The sequence below is a fragment of the Lineus longissimus genome, chromosome 7, assembly GCF_910592395.1.
Source record: "Lineus longissimus chromosome 7, tnLinLong1.2, whole genome shotgun sequence".
NCBI lineage: Eukaryota > Metazoa > Nemertea > Pilidiophora > Heteronemertea > Lineidae > Lineus > Lineus longissimus.
Genome location: NC_088314.1, coordinates 2050790 through 2075589, shown reverse-complemented (window position 1 = coordinate 2075589; position 24800 = coordinate 2050790). Strand labels below are relative to the sequence as shown.

Below are 24800 nucleotides of genomic sequence, written 5' to 3'. Positions count from 1 at the left end.
AAGTCTCCCCGAAGCGGACTCCATGTCTGCCACAGGCATTTTAATGAGCCGGAGCATCTAATTCCCATCACATTGCAAAGGAAGAACGCCCAAGAGTCCCAAACCAGGATCAATGAAGGGGACCATGAATCCACAGGAAGCAAATGACAACCTCGATCAAAATCTGAAAGCACGGTAACCTACGAATGAGGCATCTTGTTCCTTGTTGAGTTCTATATATGCGGGGACGCTGAGGCTTCCTCGTACGCCAGCTGACTAAATCAGTGAGAGTTGGTCCGCTAATTATGGGGATTTTCTGTCAGTTCTGTGTACGTGACTTTCGCTTATCATGCCAATCACCTTGTGTCAGTCAAAGCCATCATGCTATAACGAGCAGAGCATCTGCCTTTCCGATGGAGAATGTAACAGAGGATATTTACGAACGATATACTATTATACAGTACGTGAGAGCATTGTCAATACTGAAATGGCTGGGCCAACAGACAAAAGGTGACTGCTCTAGATTTTATTGCTTGACATTATTAGCACTGTAGCCAAAGGGGTATTTGTTGTAGAACAGGAAGGACGAGTCCATTGACACAAGAAGGTCCCATCAGGTTCGTGGCGACTCCATCTCTCTGGACGAATTGCTAGCCAGACTATCATACCCAGCTGTATTCCCAAATCAACCTTACCGCGCAAAGCTCATTAGATAGGTGGCCCGTGAAGAACACCGAAGCTCATTTCGCAGTCATCCCAATCTATATTTGCCCTGGCGACAGAAAAGGTAGACGTGGTGCCAAAGGAAATACATTATTGATGATCAATTACTACCAAATCCCGTAAAAGCCCAACGCTACGCATCATGTAATTACCAATGCTTGGATAGCTTGGGTAGGATAGAGAAGGATTCCTGTGCTGTCAGAGCCAATTTCAATGTTTCATCCTCCGGCGCGAGGATTCTAAGGTAACAGCCGAATAAGGTATTCCACCGAAATCAATAGAGGGGTGCAGAATGGCTCTCGTGGGAAAGGGTGAGGGCGAATTAGCTTGACAACGCACTCGAGGTCACCTCTCGACAGGTAGACTACTGAGCAAGACGACTCTAGTGGAAGACGGTGTGGATATATGGCCTTCAAGCGCCCACTAATGTCAGCGTGTCACTTTGAAGTTATAAGTGGCATATCCAGTACTACGGCATCATCTTTGTGTCGGCATTACGTCTCCTGTATTCTTCAACTTGCAGCACACTCGAGGTAACTTTTACGAGGAAATCAATATACGTGTATATGTAGAAGGATGCAAAAGGATACTCTGCCAGTGAGATAACAGCCCAGCTCATCCAAGCCAAACAAACGTTTCAACCTCGGCCAAGCTGTGCAAGGGTCAATGTTTCATCAACATCAATAAATGATTATGCGAATGCAGAGCAATGGGAGAAAACCATCATGATTGCCAAAGAACTGACGAGCTTTATTCAGTGAAGGGTAAAGGAGAGGTTGCCATTACAGCTGAGTTGGGGTAAGCTATCCCAAGGCCAGGAGAACGCGACGCAATGATGGCGAGTCTGTAAGTAGACGGTGACTGTGTTTGTAGTGTTACGTAGGATAACGTTACTTTTCAACCTATCGTGATCGTGATCCTTTAGCTATCCTTTCAAGGCAGGAGCGCTAGATGCTAATACATGTATATCATACTCGCCGATACAAACTACGCTGTGCGCGATGTGACTATGACTCTTCTCGAGGAGCTACATGCATGCACTTGGAATTCACAACGTTGTTCTCATCCTGTGGTGCCGACAGTGCGTTATGACTATAACCTCACGGGAGCTGTCATTACAGGAATATCATAAACCTCCTCCATGTCAGTGTCACTTCATTCATATTGACGATAAAGATCTAAGTCTACGATGAAGATCTCTATCCCGTTGTTGGCTCGTCGAAGGCTAGGTATACATGTGTTCTCTGTTTTGTTCTGTTGTCTTCTTGGCAATCTAGAGTGTTACAGTTGTTCACTGTGGATCCACTCGTCGATAACTTCTAACCTTTCGTTCCAACAAACGTGATATGACCAATTCTTCATCAGGAAAACATGAAATCGCAGTTGCGATTCTTAGTCAGAGTCAACGTGAGGAGGATTATTCATTTCTGAAGCCACGAAACAAATATTGAAAGTGGCTTCCTCTGTTATTCCCGTGGCAATATCACTGGTACGTATCAGCAAGCCTTTCAAATTGGAGTATGATGGCTATGTATTCTGCTTCAGGGAATTACTTATTCATTTGGAGATGGAACGAGAACATCTTCTCTGGATAAAGTATTCATTTGTGTGCTATCTTTAAGTGGCAATTTTACTCCTGGCCTGTATTTGCCTATCTTAAGAGTCAATGGTAATTGCCGGCTTTCCCTTTGATCTCGACGATACTTTCTAGCCAATGGTGCCCATAGACCGACAGGCCAGGGGCTTGAGGGTAGTTGAACTTGTTACCAATATCTGAGTGAGTGGCTACGCCAAGAGTGATGGTCGCAGCCACATGGGAACTTCCAGACTGGGGATATCTTGGATATATATGTACATGTATGTGTATCACATCCGTGTTTGGGGATTTAACTGAGAGAATTATTCATTGGATGTCGGACCGAATTGACTAACGCAAATCTGCATCTTGTATGGATGAACGGTATGGTGGAGTCCCTGCTCTTTCATATGGGGAATCTGTCACAGCGTGTCTGTAACGAGATGGTTACTTTCTCAATCATAGATGCATAGGTGGATCAGAGTCAGGGTATTACTAGTAACCTGGTGTACTTAATTATCAGCCCGAATGTCAGAATATCTTAACGACATGAAGGAATGTTGGTCTATCTGTCTGTTGTCCTTTGGAATGCTGAGAGTTGCCGTGGTCGGTCATTGTTCTCCTCTGTTCAAAGGGTCCAAGGTTCGGCCACAAGACCATGCAACATAGTTTGAAAATGCAGCTGAGTTACCGGTATGTGTGCTATCAAAATATCAAAATCTTTTGATACACCCTGTATACAATGCTGCAGGAACGTTGAATCAGCGGTTTGAGACAATGCTTTTGATATTGAAATGATATATACTGGGCCCGCACTACCGTGCGTGTATACATCTGCAGCAGCTGTGCGGATCATTAAAATTAAAAAGCTTTATATTGTTGACAATAACGAGCATGATCTCCAATACAAGCACAGCAGCACATGTTACTCTAAAACAAAAGGAATATAATTACTTGTGATTTTGTAAATTCAGCTGGGAAATTCATTAAGCACATGGAGCACATGTACGGCATCGAAACGTGTGTTTGAGAAGTGACGTGTTCTTAAGTGCGAGCAATCTTACTTCAAACCAGCGCGAAGGTGGTCAAGGTAGGCCTAGTACATATTGGCTCTTCAAGAGTCGTTTTCCGCTCAGAGCCCACCGCAAATGCATGTAAATTGCCAAAACGTACTACTATAAGGATTTGCCTGAGCCCAGCTCCCCAACGTTTGTGGTCTATTACGATTGCAGTATCTTGAATCACGACACGTTCGGGAATTAAACATGGGCGATTAATCAGATTTGCATTTGATCGGTGAAATGGTGACGGAAGATTACGGGGATATCGCCAAGGAACATATAATTTGCCCCATACGCCTCGACCCACGTTCTAGGAGACGAAATGATCACAGGGCTGCTCCGACAGGCACACCGTCTTTTGCTTACCATCGATCATCATGATTTCCCTAAGGAAATCTCAACAAACCAGCTTCCGTCATTGATAAGTTGCCAGGTGGCAAATAGTCCATTCAAAGGACTTTGAGCGGAAATACAGAGGTGATTTTTAGTAATTTTCGCAAGGAAAAACACCAGAGGTCAGATGATTGAAAGAAGTTAAGTCAACTGTTTGTTAGGCGTTTTCTCTTCAGCAACGCCAAGACAAGTTGACGCCAACGAATTTTTTACTCGATCCTGGCTTCTAAAGCACTATTTCGATAAATTCATGTACTTTTTCATGAGTCTGCTTAAAACACATAGCAGGAACTGCCAATCGGCTCCTCATAACTGCCAATCTTGATCAATTACTCTGTCGATCGTTATCGATGCTTGAGTTGACCTGATCACTTCTTTATTGACTTCACTGGCCCATCTCCACGCTCGCCAGTAACACATTTATCATGTTGTATCTTATAGGTATGGCATCTGCCTCATCCTGGCCCGGCAGAGCAAGAAATAACACTAACTTCAATCATTTAAACAGCCATAAAGCGATACCAGAAACCAACATCAATCCATCCTTATGTTCTGCAGCCTCTGGGTAACAGGCACAAACCGGTTACCCTAGCACAGCTAAAACCTGACGAGGTTGGTTGGATTAACAAGCAATGTTGATAGCTTTCTCGATACCTTGGCACAAGGTTGCGCTGTGCTGTATTTAAATGTGAACTTGTATCGCAGGGATAATCTTGTGCGTCTCTCCGACAGGTGTTTGTACCTCCGGAATACATCCTTGTTCCGAACAGTATCATTATGGATGTTGAAGATGCTCTTCGATACTTCTTGAAGGACTATATCTCGAACGACGTGTTGTCACCACACAAGTGTAACTGGAAATATTGATCAACTGTTACTCAGGCAAAACAACCAATCTTTCTCCGTTGCATAAAATAACACCGTGGCTTGAGCAACATCAACTTTGAGAAAGATGAAACATCCGTCCAAGTCGAAAAGGTTTTTATGCCACTTTACTTAACTTCGTGGGAATACTAAAAGTACATCATCGTTGCACTTTTTAAGGAAAGGATTTGATTGCCGTTAACAGCAGCATCTTACTTGGGAGGACTATATACGTCTTACGAATTATAAGCAGATGCCACAGGACTGTTCTGGCTCTTTACTGATAATTTTTCCAGCCTTACCTTTGTTGAGGCCGAGAAGAGCAGCGTGTGTTCGCCAAGCACATAAGCAACGACACACACGCACTGAAAGCGCCTAAGGTGTAAGTAACAGATGCATCATCAGGTTTAGTCTCAAACAACTGCCTTTCGACGTGTATTTTTTTCCTTAACGAATTTGCTTAGGTGTTATCTACGACTGTCTACGCAATGGGATATCATCTACGTGAGTTTTCCATTGCAAAGTAGCATTTCCTGGTCAAAAAAGTCATATTACATTGCAGTTGAAAACCGAAGAAAGAAATGTTCATCCCGTAGGCCCCTATAGTACATCGTCAACCAAACAAGTGTAAACGAAGCTTTGAGGCAAGAAATGTGAATGCAATCACGCGAAACTATTCCGAGTCTCCGAGGTGGACCAAGCTTTGGAGGAATGAGAGGACCACTTTCTTTAGATCGTAGTACCATCCTTCATGCGATCCCGAAGGTGGATTGAGGTGGCGATCGGTATGTAAGGGCCTGATGGACACGATTGTAGCTACTTCTGACGCCTCTTAAAAAAAATTTCTGTAACTGATTGCCTTTACCTTGAGCGGGTATGAACCTGTTGTGATATCTTCTTTGGAATGCGTATTGTGCAGGTGCAAATGGAAGTTTTTACTTGTTAACACCGAGCTAAACGATTATCTGGCAAGATACTTCGGACCTAGGTGGCTTACCTCTGTCTGTGGTAGCAGAGTTTGCAAGGGATTATAAATGAGCGATAGATCTCATCAATTTCTCCGAAATGGCTTTGAATCTGACGGAACGGAAAGTTAGTTGAGATAAGTTGCTGGTGTGTCGCCAACTGTGTACCGCAACTGATAGCAAAACATGGAAGGTCACATGCTGAGAGCCAATCATACCAATAGGAAGGCACCTTCTGTTTCTTTTGATTTGCATTTTATAGATAGTTCGCCGGAGAGTAACCCGGGTTTCTGTCCTGAGTCGAATAACGTGGGGAACCATATCAACGCTAAGACTGCACTTCTAGGCTGTGATATGGACGATAATAAGGCTTCGAGAGACTCCGAGGATAGTGGGAAACCACCAGACAAAGAAGGAAAAGACATTGGATATTACGGGCCACCGTTGCCGGATGGGTGCGTGCCGATACCAGACGCAGACGCGGATAAGATCGACCCAGACAAAACCCAACGGAAGGAAAGGAAAAATCCTCGACCTTGCATTAAAAAACAAAAATCCATCAACTTGTTAGATTCTGAACTCAGTGTTGATGGTCCACTGGAAGCGGAGTATGTTGGAAAACCTAACGTTATCAACAACAGACGACAGCAGTGTATACGGACTTTCTTCACTTTTATATATATCTTGCTCGCCGTTGTCGCGGTGGTTTTCACCTATGCTCTCATCTACGACTTGGTGAATTCGATGAACAATCCTGTACGGTCTATCCATTATTCTGCAGTGGAACGGTACGATGCACCAGGTAAGAATGATTATTTACATCTTTAGGCTGGTTACTCTAAGTTTACATCTTTCCATGATTTGTTGTGATGTGGTATGATACAGTACTGATATTATACTTCCCCTATTTCGTAAAAGAGAACATTAGCTTAGTAACTTGGTAATTGGTATAATCGTTAAACATTCTCAGCAGTTTCCCTTTTTATCCTGAAGGAGTAGATGCGCCCAATGAACCTTCTTATGAATGTGACGCAGCCACTCTCTGATAGTCATAAGCTTCGTCGAGATTGCGACAGTTCTTGAGCACTACTGACCCTCTGATTATTATAACCTTTGAGTTTCCCCACCCCTTCAAAACGGCCCGGTTCACGAAACACGATAAAAGCCCCAATCGCCGTCTGTAGGATATCCTGGGGCTGTTTCAGGTGGAAAGCACCAGCCACGAAATGAAGCTTTGGTGACAAACGATAACTTTCTCTGTCAAACTCTTCTTGCTTGTATATGCCATAGCAGGTTTGGAGCGGATGTCCATTACCATGTTTTGCCCGGTCGAGCGTTCCAGACGATGCAGCGATGGACCTTCGGTGCTCTAGCATGAGTATAAGGACCCGCACCTTAAGTGTCGGTTGTCCATTGCCTATACTTCGCACAAACATAGATTGTGTCAGAAATCCATTAGCGTTGTTGATGTAGCTATTTGTTCCTGGTGAACCCGCGGATGAACAGTTGCATACATTGGTAGACCAGAGGCCACTAAACTGCATTCTAGTTTAACAGACCAAGTTTCCGCTCTCGAATGTCCGTACTGGATACTAAGTTCATGCAGTCTATTCATCTAACTTCCAGCACCAGCAATTCCGTCGCAAGTTGCATATCATTATTTTCTCTATTTGGTTAACAAAGTAAATTGTTGATGGCGAAATATTTAGTTACAGACATGATCATAGTTAGCATCCTAACAGTGCGCTCCATGTTGAGTTGATTTGTTAGCGTTGTACATTATTTGAGCAATAGCGTGCATCTTCCGATTCTTCCCTGTAGTAAATACACTTTTCGCAGACGACATTGGTAATGGGCTAATTTGGCCTTTACTACCAATGTTTGCGCTGAATATGATACAAATGAGTTTCAGAGTATTACTCTGGCGTTTCTTCTTCCTTCCAATTGTAATCAATGGTATCATTTTTTATAAGTTCAACAAATGAAAAAGGCTTTCTTTCTCATATAATAAACCCAGACAAGATGAACTAACGTTATTTCTTCTTCAAACAGAGCCCATAATATGCTCGTTGCTGAGACTGGGTGGCTCGACTCTGTTGGAGTTCAAGGCTAACAGTTGACTCAATGATCATTCTGGATACATTCCGGCATGGTGTGCCAGAAGTACAGTGGCCCCACAAAGGATAAAGCAAAGATAAGGGAACATGTGTAGACAGGCGACCATTCATTTCCCGTTACCCTCATCAGATATGCAGTTTCCCCTTTATCAATAACTAACTTGATACTCATGGGCTATACTTGCTCGTTATTAAGATTTACATTTAATCTTATGGTTATGATGACCAAGAGGGATATTTAACAACTTTCCCACCTCCCTTATTCACACTTGATGGCCCCGTCTAACAATATGATGCTTTATTGGGTAATGAAACGAGCATTTTCTGTTCCACCCGGCCATCAACTCAGCGTTGTCCTAATTACAATGTACTTATATAAGGCGAGCAAATTTTAATCAGGTTTTGGGCGATCGAGATATAAATCATCAAGTGATATATACATAATATGTCGCATCTATCATCAGCAGACATTGAAAAAGCTTACGTTGTTTGTTAATCTACAGTCATTAGCGAAGATAGGGCAGGTGATAGAAGATTGAAAAGTTTAAATTGATGAAGGCAATTAAAGCATGTGCGGTCTCAAGGTAAAATATGGTTGTGCATTGGCTCTTGGTAAAGAGTGCTCTCTCTACTCGTCACGAATGTGGATCTTACAACTGTGATGATGATTAGGCACCGGTGATGTGGTTATTTTCACCATCATCGAAAGTGATGACATCTAAAAAGCCATCACCAGTCTTCTATCTCAGCCTAGAAAAGGAACTCATCCCAATACGTGAACACCCTCACTGATTGTTCCGTAGGGTAATGAAAGTGGTCTCGTGTGTTATACCTCTGATAGCATTAGGTCGTTATCCCCTCCATCCTCATTATCCAACGCGCCCATTACTCACCTAAACTGGATACAGACCCCCTTGCTTTATTTGTGGTTAATTAAGACATCCACGTTCCGAGTCGGATCAAAGTAAATAGAGGTATCGTTTAACCACCTCACGACTCTGTGATGGCCATCATGATATTTTATGGTGCAATTTCATAACTTTATCACTAATGGTATCTCTCATGGCTAAAGTTTTGCTTTCACATTAGTTCTCGGAGATAGACCATTCTCATTCCATTTAAAATTCCTACGCTGTCAATTGGTAATGCGTGATAATAACAGAATGGTCGGGGTGGTCAGTTTGACATTTTTTCTTCTCACCCAAATTCAAATGTGGCACGACAGCATGCATAATTGAGAGCCCATCTGCCCAAATTGGTCCCAAGTGACCGGTAGTAAGGGACGCTCTCTCACCAAACCAGCAAGAGTAGTTGACAACCTAGTAGATTAGTAGTGATGAAATTGTAAACACCAGACTCCCTCGGTGTCAAACATGTCAGAAAAGATCACCAAGTCGTTTACAATGATAATGAAAAGGCAAGTGTGAAATTCAACGTGATATGCTAGTCATTCTGTTCTTGCCAACGTTGCTATAGTTGCTGGTGTTTTTGTTACAGAGTCATGCTCTGTCATTTTGACTTAAGGTGTTATATGATAAGCCTAGGCTTACTTCAGGTTTCACATATCATTGGCGACCGTTATTTTATGTATTTGGTATTTAATAAGTAGATCGCCTTACATGTAGGCGGATTAGCACATCAGGCCATCATAAGATATTTATAGGATTTGCATACGTGTTATTGCACAACGTACACGTAGCTGACGTCAATGTCATTAGAATTTGACCCTTGTTTTATAACTTGGCCACGTCACCTTGCCGGTCCTTGGATAACACGCGTGTTATGCTCTTATTGGCTGTTGTTAGGACACGTCTGAATGTTTGGGTGAGGAAAACGATTGTATAGGCAGTTATGGAATAGTCAGCAAGTGGAAAAGACTACTCTCGGCTGGGTTCCGCCGATTGTAACTACACTGATGCTAACTCCAACCCTATCGTTAAATACTTCACCAGGTAGCTTGACTATCGAGGACCCTTCATCCAGCAAGTTCCGAATCACGGTTGCACTCACGCATATAAACGAAAATGTTACGCTTGGAATCTCGAAATAAAATCGGGTACCAGTTTCTTTACCTCTTTGTGTTCACCTCAGTTCTTCCATCGGCCTGAGGGAGGACAAGAACCCGTCGCGAGCAGCAGACTACAACATGGTGGCCAGTACGGGGATTGAAATTTTATAAAAAGGATAATTCGCGTTATCAGCACGATTCGATTTAGTTCAGTAACTTGATTGCTCTTTGTCTTCAGTACGAGACAAGTTTGTGTGGTAAAATAGGCTTGAAAATCAGGAAAAATGACTGTTCAGCTGCCGAAAGAACTAGAATTTTCAATGAGGACCTTTGGATTGCATGTTCTCCAGTCAGAATGGAACTTTCATGTGGACACTGAAGGATTCACTGTAACACTTCATTGGAAGAAAGCGGACCATGTCATTAAAGAGAGTTCTGAAAATTCACCGGTACTATTTGCTAATCGCCGCAAATCCATACGTAAACGGGAAAGAGACAAAAGGCGGTTGGCCGACTATTTGGAAAGGAAAAGAATTAAGGACAGTGCGGGGAAGCGCAAAGGCGACATTAAAGTAAGTTATAAAGAGCCAGCGTATGACAGACGTGATTTAAATTTTGAACCGGTTCAATTCAAGTCTAACTCTTTTATCGACCAGGAACAGTCAAAGACGGACATTGGCTATCATTCACAGCAATATGGCGACAAAAATACCGCCAAATCGTCATCCGACCCTCGCACATATTCAACGACTATGGACACGCCAAATGTTCTCAAACAAGCGATCGCACCTCCTTGTTACAGGGAGATGGTCGAAAAGCGGCCGATGGTACAGGTCGAAAGTGTGATTGACTCTAGCAATTCTAGTGAGAAAGATTCGGCTTGTGATGATATGGAAAAAGGAAAAGGTGCGATAGAGTGTAATGATTTAAATTTTGATTATATCGTGGATTTGTCACCTAGTTGGAATTTGAAACAAGTTTGCATTTCATCAAATCTGTTTCGTACAACCCCAAATACCAGAACTGCGTTGCCATCGGTAGCGACTCTACACATGGATAGGGATGCAACTGTTGATGACTGTGTCAGAGAGTATAGCAAAACAGTTTTGGGTACCATAGCGTACGTGAACAATATATCAGTTCAGTTCTGTCCATTCCAAGATTCCTGGCCTTTGGACATGTGGGACGTTGACAGAAGATTTCAGATCGGAAATTTACCATCCCTGACTCCAGATCCAGTGGTGTATTTGACCTTTAAATGAATTCGTGATGTTGTACATTCGACCTTTTTCCTAATTTGCCGTCTGACCATTTATTGATAGTCACACAATTGAGTATTAGGTATTAGGTATTAGGTATAACTTGTATAAACAATCAAGGTAACATGGACAATCAACCTTGTGGACAAGGTCTTCTCGTAAGGGGGAAGGTGTTACAGAGTCATGCTCTGTCATTTTGACTTAAGGTGTTATATGATAAGCCTAGGCTTACTTCAGGTTTCACATATCATTGGCGACCGTTATTTTATGTATTTGGTATTTAATAAGTAGATCGCCTTACATGTAGGCGGATTAGCACATCAGGCCATCATAAGATATTTATAGGATTTGCATACGTGTTATTGCACAACGTACACGTAGCTGACGTCAATGTCATTAGAATTTGACCCTTGTTTTATAACTTGGCCACGTCACCTTGCCGGTCCTTGGATAACACGCGTGTTATGCTCTTATTGGCTGTTGTTAGGACACGTCTGAATGTTTGGGTGAGGAAAACGATTGTATAGGCAGTTATGGAATAGTCAGCAAGTGGAAAAGACTACTCTCGGCTGGGTTCCGCCGATTGTAACTACACTGATGCTAACTCCAACCCTATCGTTAAATACTTCACCAGGTAGCTTGACTATCGAGGACCCTTCATCCAGCAAGTTCCGAATCACGGTTGCACTCACGCATATAAACGAAAATGTTACGCTTGGAATCTCGAAATAAAATCGGGTACCAGTTTCTTTACCTCTTTGTGTTCACCTCAGTTCTTCCATCGGCCTGAGGGAGGACAAGAACCCGTCGCGAGCAGCAGACTACAACATTTTAAAGCAATGAAATGAGCAGGTTGGCAGTTTGTTGGTTATCTTGGAGGAGCTTCTCGCTCGACAGACACAAATGAATGCACCCCATCTTCATTTGTTTACATTTTTTTGATACAAGTGCAAGATCAGCGAGCATGATCGCTTTTGAGACCAGGAAGACAACGGAAACATATGAATTTCCCTTTGAAAAGGATAATTCTTATTCTGATTTTCCTGCACGGAATGATTCTCTACTTTGTATCAATGATAGACCTGATTTTGCCCGCTCTTTAGCTGAGCTTGGTCGTTTTCCCGACTTTTTTTACCTAATGGGATAGATAGTGCTTGCAGGGTCAGGAACCTTCTCAGCTGTTGGAATCTACTTTTCTTATCAAGAACCCCGGACTTCAACATAAACCAAATGGATTTAGAGATACGAACGAAATTATGCTTGGAGGCAAAGATAGTCAGTTTCAAGGAGATATAAGTGTTAATAAATCATTGTGGGAAGATGTTGCTTGTACCATGGTGATGGGAATGTTTATTAGGCATGTTTAGCCTTCATGGAGTATGCGAACAGAGCGGCCCCTCTTTGTGCTAAAGGGGTTTCATTCATTCTTTGGGAGCTTATCATCAAACACCAACCTCAAACAAGTGCTAGTTATTAACTCCGCTCCCACCAATGCAAACTATTTCAAAATGAATTAAAGAAATTACCCAATCATGCAGAGGCGGAGTTAAAAACTTCTTCAGTTCCAATCTATCTCTCTTAAATTCAAACATTGATTCATATAATGCACACAACCTGAGAAGATAATTTGGTTCACACGAATTGAAAACAAGCAGAAATATTTTCCAATTTGTCAGGATAACTGCAGATTCATTATCGCATTGAGAAAAAGTCCATTACTATTCCGTGAAGAACCCCATTATAATCCCCGGTACATGTTTCTGCCGTCAGTAACAGGAAGAGCAATGATGGAGGAGGTCTCTGACTAACACTCATCCTTCATTTTATGTTATGACAAAAGTTAATTTCGCTTCTCGTTTTGTGCATTCCGTGTAGATTTGAACAGTGTACGGAGAGCATATACTATACGGTCAATCTCAAATGGTGAAAAGCGTGATATGGTGATCATTTACTGAATATGGAAAACACAGATGACATGAGACTTCTTACCAGAACATTGCAGCAATACCGAACATCAGTAAGTCATGATGTTCTTACATTTGTCGTATCAATTGACCCAATGAAGTTCATATCGCCACCGAATCACTATCATATTATTCTTATCAAAGCCAAAGTTATCGTATCATTTCCCCATTTCTGCAACATTATGATACTAGAAGCATGCAATATTTAGTGGATGATTTTGCCTTTGCAGAAAATCATACTGGTGTTGGTTTCAGCTCATGTGGGCAAGGTATTGCAAGGTTCAATAATCATGCTTTTGCAGAACTAGGACTGGTGTTGGTTTCAGCTCATGTGGCCAAGGCATTCATGGTTCAATAATCATGCTTTTGCAGAACTAGTACTGGTGTTGGTTTCAGCTCATGTGGCCAAGGCATTGCAAGGTTCAATAATCATGCTTTTGCAGAACTAGTACTGGTGTTGGTTTCAGCTCATGTGGCCAGGCAAGGCATTGCAAGGTTCAATAATCATGCTTTTGCAGAACTAGTACTGGTGTTGGTTTCAGCTCATGTGGCCAAGGCATTCATGGTTCAATAATCATGCTTTTGCAGAACTAGTACTGGTGTTGGTTTCAGCTCATGTGGCCAAGGCATTCATGGTTCAATAATCATGCTTTTGCAGAACTAGTACTGGTGTTGGTTTCAGCTCATGTGGCCAGGCAAGGCATTGCAAGGTTCAATAATCATACTTTTGCAGAACTAGGACTGGTGTTGGTTTCAGCTCATGTGGCCAAGGCATTCATGGTTCAATAATCATGCTTTTGCAGAACTAGTACTGGTGTTGGTTTCAGCTCATGTGGCCAGGCAAGGTATTGCAAGGTTCAATAATCATACTTTTGCAGAACTAGGACTGGTGTTGGTTTCAGCTCATGTGGCCAAGGCATTCATGGTTCAATAATCATGCTTTTGCAGAACTAGTACTGGTGTTGGTTTCAGCTCATGTGGCCAAGGCATTCATGGTTCAATAATCATGCTTTTGCAGAACTAGGACTGGTGTTGGTTTCAGCTCATGTGGCCAGGCAAGGCATTGCAAGGTTCAATAATCATACTTTTGCAGAACTAGGACTGGTGTTGGTTTCAGCTCATGTGGCCAAGGCATTCATGGTTCAATAATCATGCTTTTGCAGAACTAGTACTTGTGTTGGTTTCAGCTCATGTGGCCAAGGCATTCATGGTTCAATAATTATCCTTAAAGCAGGTGAAAGGTATCTTCAAAGGATGAAGAAAAATGCAAGTAAACGGTCAGTTTCTTACCTTCGTTATTTCTGACAGGTGAACTACATCTAATTCAATTTACCTTTCGCATTCCGTACCACACAAGTTATGATACTATTAGCGATTTATTTAGATTGTTTGACAGTTGGCCATGTTCGACTTGGTATAACTAGGTTGGCTGTGCATGAAGAACGTGCATGAATGCATGATGCAAGGTTTCAATCCGGGGAGATGCACAACATAGAGGGTTTGGTACACAATAGCGTTGCTATCTTCAAAGGTTATCGGATGTTTACCCTGGATGCATGCGACGAGACTGCACTTTGCACGTTTCAATACGATGAACAGTACGATACATGGCAAAGTACCTGGATAGGCTGATGTTTTAAAATCTGGAGGTAAATACAGTATTGGCAGACAGTATTTTGTCAATCTTGAACTTCTCTTCAAGTTCACGCCCTCTGAATATACAGTTGTACTGTTTCTTCATGCTGTACTAACTAAACGAGAGAACCTCACCTATTTCGGTCAAAACCTGTGAGGTTTTTCGAAACCGTCTGTCGTCTGTGTCATAAACTTTCTCAGCTGAGCTGATAATCGGCGCTGCGTGTCTAGCAATTCTTCCAAGTGTATAATTACAACACCAGTCCTAACAAATCCATACAAATTATGGGTGTGGTTGATTGTTTCCGTAAATCAAATCAATAGCTGCTGAGCTGTCAGTTGAAGCTATTCTATTGTAAACTGAATGAATATCCCTTTGACGAGTTGTCAGATTAATGTGATAGACGACCAGCAAACACAATAATCATCAAATGGGATTGGACTGACAAATTAACGGAATGAACCGCATCAAATCTGACCATGCTCTGACAGATTATCACTACTTGTAATTTCACGAGAACCTTTAACGAAAGAACCACCACTGGCGAGACTGGGACATTTTGACTTATACCAAGAATATCGGCAAAGGCTTTTTTCTCATGGCTTGAAAGAGACGCGATGGACACTTTCACGAGTGGACGACTTTTCTTAGGTTATTGAAGAATGACGTCAGATGCTCTCGCGGAATACTTGTAGAGTCATATACGTATAATTAGTAGCGGCTAGCCCATTGAAACAGGCTCCGATCAGCTATACATCTTGTAGAGGGACGGGCTTGTCGATCTAACCAGCTACCCGAGTCTGAACAAAATATTCCTTCAAGTGATACTACCATAGTAAAAGTTGTCCATTCGTGTAATGCACAACCTTGTCAACTTGTAACCAGCAACGAGACCCAATATCCAACTCGCTCATTACTCACTTATTTGTGCGGAGCAATTTATTGTCTATTGTTGGGTGGACTCCCTGGAGACCGATGATAAACGAATAGAAGATTTACTCTCCCATCCGAGAGATGTACTTGAGGCTCGATTACTGCCTATGAGAGGATGGTCCCAGGCATACCAACAGAGTCAGCCGAGGAAGAGACGGATGAAATGGAATATCTGACACAATTGAAACAAAGGGAGAAAGGAATAGCTTGCCAGAGTGCTAGCATGGTAGAAAAACGGGCAAATGAATGGGAGTACATGTAGATCACACTCAGTTGAAAATTAAGGAAATGATCTGACAACAAAATGATTCTATTTGGTTTCGCTGAGTAAAACCTGGACCGAACCCCAATAATAATAATGCGTACACCTATGGCTACGACGAGGATGCCGCAGAGGAATTACATTTTAATGGTAGAAAAAATTCTCGGAGTCCAATCCTCAATATCAAAGCTTTGTCCTCCGAGGAGTTATGAGTAATGGCATTTTTATTGGTGCAGTGATCTCTCTGCAGAGATGCGATTATGGATGCCGGAGCGGTCGTCCAGCTGACTCCATTTTGTGGATGGTTTTGACCACTCTCATGTTGGTGTGGTCAGGGTTCTTTTTTACTGTCAAGGTTTTACCTTTAGATGTACAAATAGGTCAACGCAAGCAAAGAGCTTTCGCAGCACGAATAGAAACGGTCATGGATTCGGTCGTGGATACATTCGCTTGCTAATGTATCGGTTTTGTGTCAACAGCAGAAAGAGAAACGTTACAGATATTGCAGAGGTCGCCTTGTGAACGGGTGGTCAACATTTTATCTGTCGGGTAAACCGATTTTGGCATACCGCCTATACCAAATGGAATTGGAATTAGTCCGCCTGAGTGGTAAACAGCGAATGGCTACTGGTGGTTGAGAATACCCAGCATCCGATTCTCTCATGATTTACGACGCTTAGGAAAGACAATGCAAGAAAATGGAACTCGAAGGAGAAGAAAAGCCATAAATTTCAGCATTATCTAATTTGGCGCCTTATAATGGCCACATGAACAATTGATGTGAACGCGAATAAGTGTCCAAAGAACTACCAGGACTCAGTATTCTAGACGTCAGCTACATTCAACAATCAAATTAGCTGCGATGGAACAAATATAGAAATAACAGAGAACAAATGATAAGTGAACAAAAATTCTTTTAATGGAATCGAACTTACCAACTGTATACTTGTGACCTGGTTACATCTCAACAACACGAAGCGTAGGAAATGCGAGAATGCCATGAGGCAGCCAAATTCGCCAGTTGATATACTAAGTATTATATAACATGAATACCGGATTCATATTGCACATAACATAGGCCTCGACGATGAGTAACCAATAGGCCTTGATTCTAGCAAGCAAGAACTACTTCGTGTGCCTAAGAAAGAACTGAATGTTCAAGGAGTGGATATATAGCACAAACTGGAAGCAACAACTTAAATCTTCTTTGATTGCCTATCGTTGGCATCAATTCCCAGTCCCAGGATTATCTATCATTGATCTGGGGTGTTGCTCGGAGCTTTTTCCTACAGAGCCCGATGATAAATGTTCTGCATAATGTATGACATAAGAGTATTTTTAATCATGAGACCACCGATCGATCAGTTTTAGAAATCTCGGGCCGGGCGTCTTTAAGTTGCTATAGAGTATCCGTGGAGGCATAAGCATACAAATTGCAACATCTACGAATTGATTTGTTTAAAAATATGTTACAGGACGAATGAGAGTATACAGTTTTATGTTTGACACAACGCAATGACCATTAGAGCCATTTGATTCCCATCTGACCCATTCCGACGAAGGTCACTGAGCGATTTATTACCGCAGAGCAAGAGTAAAAGGATACCGGGACGACAAGAGTGATGACCGGCAGAAGTTAGTGCTCGGACCAAATCCAGGAATGTTTCAACTGGACACGGAGGGATTAAAAATCATGATTCACTGTAGTGTAATATGGCTATTATTCTTTACATGCAGAATTACGCGACTGGAGATGGCACTCGGAATTTAATTATCTATAGTCCATTTGCCCATAGTCGATATGATGGGGATAAATCTTCTGTAATTACAGTATTCCGTGCCGACTGGTCATTTTCCTTTATGTGCCAGCTCAGTTAATTATCAGAGTCTTTAGAAATGCTTTCCATCGTAACTGATAACAGCTTATGACATCGAAAATTTGCATTCACAAATGACATTGCATTAACAGATGATATGCACAATCTTTTTTAATAATGCAATGGTGCCAATTGGCGTTACATAGTGTATAGTCAGTGATACTTCTTTGCAGCTCCTGGTGGCGACAGGCAGTCCCCTCAACATCATGTGTGGTGAAAACATTGGTGCGAATGGCGTGATCCACATTCTAGATCAGGTCATGCTGTACATCCCAACGATGAATTACTTGAACCTCCTTGTCAAAGCCTTCTTCTTTTCTACGCTGGTCGAGGCTACGAAAACAGCTGGTGTGGCGGAGACACTCGCAAGTCAGTAAAACGAGAATGTGATATACGTGACGTTGTCATGGCGGACTGCTGGACGCGGAGGAATTGAAAAGGTCACACCAGGAGGTGGCAAACAAGGCAGGAAATCAAGTCGAAGTCGAGAAGATCAAGCAAACATCAATTAATATTTTAGAGTGCAGGTCCCCGTTTATTGATATAACCATACTGTTTACAGAGACGAGCGAAGACTGAAGTAGCTTCGGAACAAAATGGCTCTGGAACGAAGAGGAATGGCACTCAAGGGTTCATTAAACATGCACTGAGCCATCTACTCGCCTGTAATTACTACAAAATGGAAGATGCGGCTATTCTATCACATTCTAAAAGTGCTCCAAACATGTTAAAGTTCAAATTAAAGAACTTCTAACTCAGAGTGCGAGAGTGAGGGAATGCAGTTTGCGAAATCACCGTTGTCAAGTTCTCGGTCTGATGTGACAATTGTTTTACAGTGCTGTCGGGACGTCCTCGGATGCTTCAGCTGATGACTGGCCGGTTGATGTTTTGCTATTGCTGTATGTTCTCTGAAAGCTAATTGTTCCGCAGTCCCTACGGTCGAGATAGAGTTGATTCGCCACCCTATCGTACTATGATATGTGGTAATCTGTGGCCTGCCGTTGTTTGATTTGATTGGCGTATCCTTTGTGGCTTCAATTCGTATCTGATCTCGTGTGGATCTCGTTAGATTTGGCGTGATTCTTATCGAGCTGCATTCGATGGGTTTCGCCCCCTTTGCGTGTATTGCCCATACCATGCATGAGACTGATGGAGCACGGTTCTGTATGCCATTGCATGATACGTACCATCGGTGAATCGATGTTAGAATCGAACCCATACTTAATTCAATTTGTAACTGTCATGGTATAAATCTTCTTAGAGCCAATGTGATGTCTAAAGAGAATATGATCGACTCTTCCTTGATGGATGTGTCTAACGCATCAATCGGAAGAGCATACTTTGTCGTAAATGATGGTATATTTGGTCTACTTGATTCCCACAACGTGGAGATTACTGTGGTTCGATTAAACAGTCAGAGTCGTCTGGTTATAGGATGTTACATATGACATCTTGTAATCATAGTTGATGGAAGCCAGCTGAGATAAATCTGGCCTCCTCAACTTTGTGTCTGATTCAGGGAAGATGGCATTAGGTTTGACGAGTTCAATAATCGCGGCGATGCTGAAGTTGCTCTATTTTCGTATGACTCTGCTGGTAAAAAAATCGCTCCCGATTCTCGGCTGGGGTACTTTAATATTCAAGGTTCTCAATGTAATACCTAAGTCAAAGAAGAAAGAAAGGCTGGTCAACACTCATTCTCGATGTAGCGATACGTCAACAAACCATCATCTGCGACGAATAAGAAGTTAACTATACCCCATTATTTTCATAAGTACATTGTACAACAATAAGGTATGACTCGTAAATTCAATTCCTTTCAGAAGTACACAATGCATACAACAAAATTTGAGCAAGTATTTATGCGGTAGTGAAACCCGTTTCACCGCGTGACACAGTCGAATCAACTTTATTTGCCAGTAACCGTTTACGAAGTCCATTGGCGACACCAACGTCCTATATCATCCCTCCTTTTAATGTTGAGAGGTCGTTGTAGCAGTTTCACATATCCTGCATATTCGCATATCCTGCTGGTAAAAAAAATCTGTAAGTGATGCTTCCATTCCTCCAGTGATCCTGATTGGGATTATCGATCTCGGTGGATTATTATGAAAAAATATGATAACACTGCACGGATATTTTTCTCTGTTTGACAGATTGAGATTCCGAAGTGCGTTATAGGTTATAGAAGGAGCGAATTGGAAATGATGCAGTAGTCTATAGATGGCATGCAGAGTTGCATGAATTGGAACAGCTGTATGCATGTGTTTACCAGGAGCGTAAATGATTGGAATATTAATATTTGATGCAATAAAACTTATAAACTTCCAGCGTCTATGGTCAATAAGACTACAGAACTGTGTGTGTATAATGCAGATGATGAATAGTTTATGAAACTGTAATTATTGAAACAACAGGGGTGTGTCTACAGGTAATGGAAAGGATGCGTCTGTAGTTGATCGTGAAATGCATGATTAGTAAATGACAATTGGAAATTCGATTTGACAGCTTGTCATCGTACATGATTTTGGTCGGAACTGGTTGCTCAAGTTTTGCTAACACCGAGTTCACTGACATGAGCAGATTGATCTTCCCGTTCCACGTCACGTTCCTCGTGGAAATGGTGTCGTTTGCAGATAGGGTTGCACAATTTGAATACAAATAGTATGTAAAATTAAAGTATTATTCTATTAAAATATCTATCACATCAATGATATCTTCTCTAAGACTGTTATTCAGTCAACTTCAAGTTTGCATTGCCTTGTTTAGTTTTGCATTCTGAATGCGCACAATGCCACAGACACCTAATTTGTTGTAAGTTGTTAACGGAAATTTCTCATTGCTTTATCGCGATATTTGACACGAAAGTGGCAATAAATAAACCCGTGTTCTTTCGCTAGCCGGAGGCTCTCCCGAGTGTGACAAATAATGATAATTTATAAATCTGGTTGATCCTTAACGATGTTTCATCCGCAATATAACCTGATGATTGGGAAACTGATTTAGGAGCCGATGTTATCGGTGATAGAATTTCATTGTGCAAGAAATACGAGATGCCGTAACTAAAATGAAAGGTTTGATTTCATGTTTGGGTGGATGAGAGATGGTTAGGTCATGATGGGTGACGGATGATGAAATTAAAAGTTTGCCTTATAATTTGTTGGGAGCAGATGTCAGGGAAACAATCATTGCCTCAGGGTTCGTCAGATTGGAAAAAGAATCACATGTACTTCAAAAATAGTTAGCTGGTAACGGATAGTTACTAGCAAAATGAAGCCACCTCCCCCCCCAAAAAAAGGAAAAAAATGAAATAAAACTGAGTTTGTGCACAGCACCAATGAAATTCTCCTTGTCGATAAATTCAGACTGTTTGAGGAGATTCTCATTTTCGCTTTAAATAATTATCCATTTTTAAGTTTCAAAAACAACTACATGTACTGCAGTGCGTCTAGAGCTTCCTGATTAAGTCGTCAGGAGTCTCCCGGGACCATTCTCAATCAATAGCAGCACGTTCAAGGCATTAAGCAATCTTATATATCCCAGAGATAAAGCTATTCCAGACAGTCTACCACTGTAACATCGCAATGTACATTCGTTTCCAAGTAAACAGTGTTTAATGGCGAAGTGTGGAAGTTGGCACCACACATTATACAAAATAACAACTATTTGAATGAAACTTGAATAGACTTGGCACATTCTAACTCTGTCCAGTGATTATAATTATGATAAGTCATTATTCCCCAGTTTCAAAGATCAGAAAACGATGTACATGTAAAACCTTGGATACCACTGACATGACCCTTTGTCTCGACGATCATGGCTTGTGAGACCGGCATATTTCCCCGGGGAATGATCATACTTATACTCCGCTAACACCGTCTGGGTGATAAAAGTAACCGTCTGTCTGAATTCTCAGGCGACTCATAAACCCTTCTCTGGTGTTCCCAAGGCAATATTTTCACTAGGCCAGACCAATCATCGACCCCATGCGAGTACCAAGGATGTAACGGTCAACAAACTGAGTGCCCAGCTTCATACAAAGATATTCCCATTTGGCTATGATTCCTGAAGTGCGATGGCCGAAATGTCTTGCAGATCCAACCACTCCTCCCTGATGACAGATAGATACACATACTTCCACTTTCAGTCCTGTTTACCTGATCGTTTGATGAATCCCCAGATGGGCAAAGAGGGAAGTTTTGACAGTGATATCATCCAGATTTTATTTCCACATCTTGTGTCTATAATGTCATCTCCACTTATGTCTTTTTAGGTATAGCAATCTTCCCAGGCGGTGCTAAACTGCTATCATGCTGGCATTACTTCAACAACATAGTCACCTCAAAAGGTAGGACATGTTCATAAATTCAGCGACAGAGTCACCTCAAATGGTGAGACATGGCCATGCCTTCAGCCACGTAGCAGAAAGAGGAAAGTTCACATTGCCTCTGCAGTCAGTATATCCCTGCTTCAATTCAGCACATATATATACTTGAGCGTGGTTGAGAGGAATGACTCAAGAGGCTGCTGGACTGATACTGTTTATTCACTGTCATTTTGCCTTCCAGTTCGGCTCTCCGACCTTCACCTCACCCAGCGTAACTGTACGTTTATAAACATGACATACGATGATCCATTCGTACCATCCATCCGGCGGTCCGCCCTCATGTTCCGGGGACCCACCCAGATCATTGAGAGGGAGGCCGTCTTCTTTCATTTCATGCTCGAAGACGAGACCAGGGACTTTTATACAGTCAGTTACTACGTGTTTCCAGATTGGGATCAATTTAACAAAAGGTAGAGCCATTATTCAGTCTCTGGTCGCGGTACGAGCAGTTGATGTATCATGAACCATCTTGTGATTGTCTCTTCTAAAAAAGTGGACCCACAAATCCCATGACACTTATCACCGATTTCAATACGTGAGCTCGAACTCATAGGACATACCTGAGACAAGAGCTGTGTTAAGTTGTTTCTACAAAGTGCTTTTCCTTGCCAGTTAATGGATGCTTTTGACAACAGTTCCTTAGTGCTGACATCTTGCAGTGGAGGAGGCCATCGATGTATCACAGTAATGCAGCGTGAACGGATCAATCACCGTAAACCGATGGAAGATGCTTTGGCACCATGCATTTTGTGATGAGACGTAGTTCACTGCAGAAATCATCTGATTTATCATTATGCCAGAGAGGAGGGCCCTTTTGATTCTTACCAAATTACCATTTCAGTTGCTATTCATGACCATTTATTCTTGCAGCTCACCTCAAGAGAGAAATACCCTATCTGGGCATTGGCACCGGACCAAACCGACCTATGCCCTGTCGTCTGGTCTCCGCATGTGGATCAAGCTACAGATGAAGAAGACACAACAACTCAACAACGAGAAATATACTGATTTTAAAGTAGAGGTATGTGATTGAGTTCAGGTAACATCATCAGAGTGACTGGAAACAACTTGCGGTCACATCTCAGAATAAGTCACTCAAGCTTTTGGGAACGAAAGTTGGTAATGCTTCGGTGCAGTTGTGCCACAGATTGATACTGGTCTAGATCTATGCTGTATGGTAGACTGTATGTGAATGGTCTTTTCTTCTCGAATCAAACCGTGGCTTACGTGGAAGACGTCTACCAAACATCACTTTACCAAAAAACAACATTGGCCCAGGAGCAGTTCCTGGAGTTAACAAACAAATAGAAGAAGAAATCCTATCTTGTCGAGTGTCTGTGCTTATCTCGGTATCTTTCTTTGTTTCAGTATAGTGTTGTGAAGCACCACGACAGACGACCCGAGTCGGAATTAAAAAAGCATTTATTTTTCATCTTCTTCGAATGGAAGGATAACATATATGAGGAATCCTACCTCCTGACAACCACTACCCCTTGGAGTATAGGGGCCGGTTTATGTGGTGTGCTTTTAACTTTACATAAAGGGTACCAGTTAGCTCAGGTTTCGTTCAAGCGGATGAAGAAAGATAAACAAAGGAGGAAGACTTTGAAACGGACCGCTATGTTGATAAAACAGCAGTCACAGCAATCACAGCAGTCGGAGATGGAGGCAGAATCATGATGAAGAAGCCCTGATGGACTTTTTAAGGGCGACTGTAGGCAGGAGCTAGGGGGTCCAGTTTGTGGCCTCAGTGACTAATACACACAGTCAGGGAACTGCATTGGGTTAGGTATGATTTGGTGATAAGAATATATATACCCCATACATGAATAGTGCCGATAAATGATACATATCGACGACTTCGTGTAACTTAATCTGACCTGGCACCTGCCTAGAGACTCCCTTTATCTCATATAGCTCAAAACCCGATTCCTGATTGTGAAACTGGTACAACGACCTCTCAACATTAAAATGACGTTGGTGTCGCCAATGGACTTCGTAAACGGTTACTGGCAAATAAAGTTGATTCGACTGTGTCACGCGGCGAAACGGGTTTCACTACCGCATAAATACTTGCTCAACTTTTGTTGTATGCATTGTGTACTTCTAAAAGGAATTGAATTTACGAGTCCTACCTTATTGTTGTACAATGTACTTATGAAAATAATGGGGTATAGTTAACTTCTTATTCGTCGCAGATAATGGTTCATTGATGTATCGTTACATCAAGAATGAATGTTGATGAGCCTTTCTTTCTTCTTTGACTTGGGTATTACATTGAGAACCTTGAATATCAAAGTACCTCAGCCGAGAATCAGGAGCGAGGGATCGAGAAGTAAAAGGTACCAACTTCAGGCTCGATCGGAATTTTTTCTTTCGCAATGTTTTTGGGTTCGTGGGTTTCACACTACATGTATTTTCGAGACATTGTAACTGTCAGTGCCAGTCCAGTGATGTTTCGTAACGTGATAATGAGATATGACTGTTCATGAAACAATTATCATCATGAAACATTTTGACCTTACGCACATAGTTTTGTCAGATGTTTTTCACTTCGAGTCCATTGTGAATATGTGAATCGGTGTATATGTCAATGTTTTTTAGGTTTTCGAAATAAAATTGCACTTTTTCTCTGAGCACGCTTCTGAGTCACAATTATAGCAGATAATCTTCAAATGAGCTGAAGATTAGGTAAACGGTCTTAAAATCTATTCATTGTGAAGGTATAGAAGGCTCATTCGAGTTCTACGACAAAACTAAAGTAGAATTTGAACAAAAAATAACAAGTCGAAAATT

At 41.9% G+C, this 24800-nt stretch overlaps 1 protein-coding gene across 6 annotated transcripts; it reads left to right on the top strand.

The window, feature by feature from the left end:
- Window positions 1-1344: 1344 nt before the first annotated feature.
- On the top strand, window positions 1345-24640 carry LOC135491028 (proton-activated chloride channel-like). 6 transcript variants are annotated; one of them, XM_064776656.1, is made up of 6 exons: window positions 1345-2191; window positions 5159-6363; window positions 21891-21965; window positions 22186-22414; window positions 22875-23025; window positions 23373-24640. In XM_064776656.1, exons 2-6 carry the CDS (start codon window positions 5748-5750, stop codon window positions 23682-23684), a joined length of 1383 nt encoding a protein of 460 aa, XP_064632726.1. In that variant the 5' UTR covers window positions 1345-2191; window positions 5159-5747; the 3' UTR covers window positions 23685-24640. The 6 variants fall into 6 exon arrangements, with proteins under 6 accessions (XP_064632726.1, XP_064632724.1, XP_064632722.1 ...); XM_064776654.1 differs by having other exon boundaries at window positions 4465-6363; XM_064776652.1 differs by lacking the exon at window positions 1345-2191 and adding an exon at window positions 2338-2662 and having other exon boundaries at window positions 4465-6363.
- Window positions 24641-24800: the final 160 nt, after the last annotated feature.